Genomic DNA, 3,194 nt, shown 5'->3' with positions numbered 1-3,194 from the left:
CAGAAAGCAGAAAAGATTGTGATTGTTCCAGAGGTAAGAGGAAATTGTTCTCCAGTCACCACAGATATTCACCCATAGCTGAGGAACTCTCTAGGTTCAAGAGAGTTGAACCTAGACAACACAACCTCTCAAGGTTGTGTTTGTGGGAGACCTTGAGTTTCACATCCCACCCATAGCCCTTGTCTCTAAACTTGAAGTCAGAGGATCCAAGTCCCAGCCAAGCTCTGCCACATACTTGCAGGTCACCATTAAGTAAGTCACTTCTCTCTGAGTTTTCTCATTTGTTAAAGTGTTTAACATAAAATAATATAACCACTGTACATTTATGAGGATGAGATAAAAGTGAGAAGCGCCTAACACAGTACCTGACACGGGAGTAGGTCCATAGAAATATCGATTTAATCTCAAATGTCACACTCTATGAAGACTTCTCTCCACTTTTCACATAGTAAAACAAAGGTTTAGAGGCAGGGCTTGTCATTTAAAGCCAAGATATTTTAAGTCCACTCTCTGTTACATACCATGAGGCGCTTGCCTAATCTCTTCATGGCTGCCTGCATCTCCTGATTCCTTAGGGTATAAATCATGGGGTTGAGCATGGGGGTCATAACTGTGTAGCTGATGGACACAGCCTTGTCCATGGGGAAAGGAGTGAAGGGCCGGGAGTAGATATAGATACGGGAATGAAGATCATAGACACCACAATGATGTGAGTGGTACATGTGGAAGCTGCCTTCTTCTTGGCTTGCCCTGAGTGGGACCTCAGCATCACCAGGATGACCGTGTAAGATATCAGAAGGAGAAGGAACCAGATGAGAACCAACATCCCACTGTTGGAGATCATGAGGAACTCTAGAAGGGAGGTATCAGTACAGGCGAGTCTCAGCAGTTGTGGGACATCACAGTAGAAGTTATCCAGGATGTTGGGGCCACAAAAAGGTAACGGGAGCATCAGAGCAAGCTGGACAATGGAGTGAACAAATCCCCCTACCCAAGCAGCCACCACCAGCCCCACACACAATCGAGGGTTCATGATGGTGACATAGTGGAGGGGCCGGGAGATGGCTACGTAGCGGTCATAGGCCATTACTGAAAGGAAGAAGACAGTCCCACCACCCAAGAGGTGAAAGAAGAAGATCTGGGCCATGCAGCCCTGGTAGGAGATGGTCCTGACCTCATGAAAGAAGTCCACCAGCATTTTTGGAGAAGTGACTGTGGAATAGCAGAGATCTATGACAGCCAGATTTCGGAGCAGAAAATACATGGGCGTGTGGAGCCGAGAGTCAGAAGTCACTGTAACCATGATAAGGATGTTTCCCACAATGGTGGTGACATAGACAAATAAGAACACCAGGAACAGGAATTTCTGGAGCTCCTGGGTCTGTGAAAATCCTAAAAGGACAAACTGGAACACTTGTGTGATGTTCTGTGCTTCCATGTGATCTTCACCACATGCCTAAAGAATAATCATGCAAAGCAAAAAAGTCATGAAAATTCCATCATTTTCCTTTGGAGAGTCAGGAATAAGTTAACCAAGGTCATTGTTGAATATATTCCAAGATGCAGCTTAGGAGAACCTTCCATGGAGATAAATATATTTTCAAGGCTCTCACAGACTTCTTTCCTTAACCACACCCTACATTGTATCACAGGCGTTTATTCATAAGTCTTTCCCCCTTTGTATCCCTCTGTCCTTGTCCACAGGTTTCATGTCTGATTCATACCTGATGTGCCCAACATAGTGCCCTGTGAAATACAGGTTCCACAAATATGGTAGAATTAAAAACAAAAATTAATAAACATGTCATCAAGTACACGTGGCCACAAATATCAGCATCATCTGAAAAATCTTGAGAGGATATAGAGACTAATGATTTTAGATAAACAAATAGATGCTTCTTCATGGCAAAAGTTTGACTAGCTGCATATGATTCATTGCCGAAGGAAGAGAGGTGTGGATGAGAAGAAACTGTCATGCCCTAATTTGGAACCAGATGTAAAGCCAACAAGCAGATGATCTTGGCTGAAGGTGGGATGATTAGTACTTCTCAGACTTTTCTACATAAATACTTCTCTAATGGCATTGTTGCCATTGGGCCATCTGCAAAGGTAACTCAAAACAGTGCAGGACAAATGCAAAATTTCTTTGAATTCTCAAGCTTTATATTTTAAGGGATCCCTGGGTGGCGCAGCGGTTTGGCGCCTGCCTTTGGCCCAGGGCGCGATCCTGGAGACCCGGGATCGAATCCCACGTCAGGCTCCCGGTGCATGGATCCTGCTTCTCCCTCTGCCTGTGTCTCTGCCTCTCTCTCTATCTCTCTGTGACTATCATAAATAAATAAAAATTTAAAAAAAATAAAAAAAAAACTATGTGAACTTTCTATTATACACCTATCTCTAGAAATCTTTTAGGGGCTTTTTAAAAAATAAGTATTGTGGCTCATAAACTTCAATTGCTTAGACCAAGGAGTTATAGAAAACATAAAATAGAGAAGAAACATTTCTTTAGTTCAGTAAGTGAAAGTTCTAAAAGACATTCACTTGAAAAATAAAGGGAGTTCTTTAATGTTAAAACTCATTCCCTTGTGTTACACCTTTCGAAAATTGTTTTCTCTAATCATTCAGGAAAATTTGCCCTGAGGCTTGACCCTGTGAGTTAATAGAACATAAAAAGATTTTTCTTCCCTGATTCCCACCTGATATATGGGAAGAACAACAGCAATTGCACTAAAGTAGTTTTCGTAGAGAATTGAAAAGTGTAAAAAGATTTATATCAACAAATATTAAACAGAATTATCTCTGAAATTATCTGTGAGGTGTTTCAGTACTTAAAACAGTATCATGTTTATCTTATCTAAAATTCACGTGTACCCCAATGTTTGTGTAAAAATGGTGTTCTGGGAAGATGCACTTTATTCTGTGGCTTCACCAACTTCTAGCATAAGACTATTTGAAAAGCATCCCTATGGACAATTGAGAACCTCTGTAAGCCTTTTGGTGGAAAATGACATGATGAAACAGTTAAAATAGGCTTATCCCAGCACACTAGGGTAGAAAGCCCCGAGACAGGCAGGAGTGGAGCAGATACTCCAAGGGCATTGTCAGAGCAACCCCAACAGAGGAGAACACATCTTTGTCTCTAGCTTTGTGTCCTTGCTCTAGCACATGGTGTCAAGGCTAGACTGGGTGGGCAG

At 42.0% G+C, this 3,194-nt stretch overlaps 1 protein-coding gene across 1 annotated transcript; it reads right to left on the bottom strand.

Annotated features, from left to right (window-relative positions):
• Nucleotides 1–497: 497 nt before the first annotated feature.
• On the bottom strand, nucleotides 498–1,438 carry OR4D1 (olfactory receptor family 4 subfamily D member 1). The gene is given in 2 exon segments (XM_025996292.2): nucleotides 498–679; nucleotides 682–1,438. Coding segments are annotated over 2 exon segments (939 nt in total).
• Between the last annotated feature and the right edge of the window lie 1,756 nt (nucleotides 1,439–3,194).

Source organism: Vulpes vulpes, chromosome 2 (assembly GCF_048418805.1).
Source record: "Vulpes vulpes isolate BD-2025 chromosome 2, VulVul3, whole genome shotgun sequence".
Classification (NCBI taxonomy): Eukaryota; Metazoa; Chordata; class Mammalia; order Carnivora; family Canidae; genus Vulpes; species Vulpes vulpes.
Note: the sequence above shows the minus strand (reverse complement) of the source record. Positions and strands in the feature narration are given on the sequence as shown.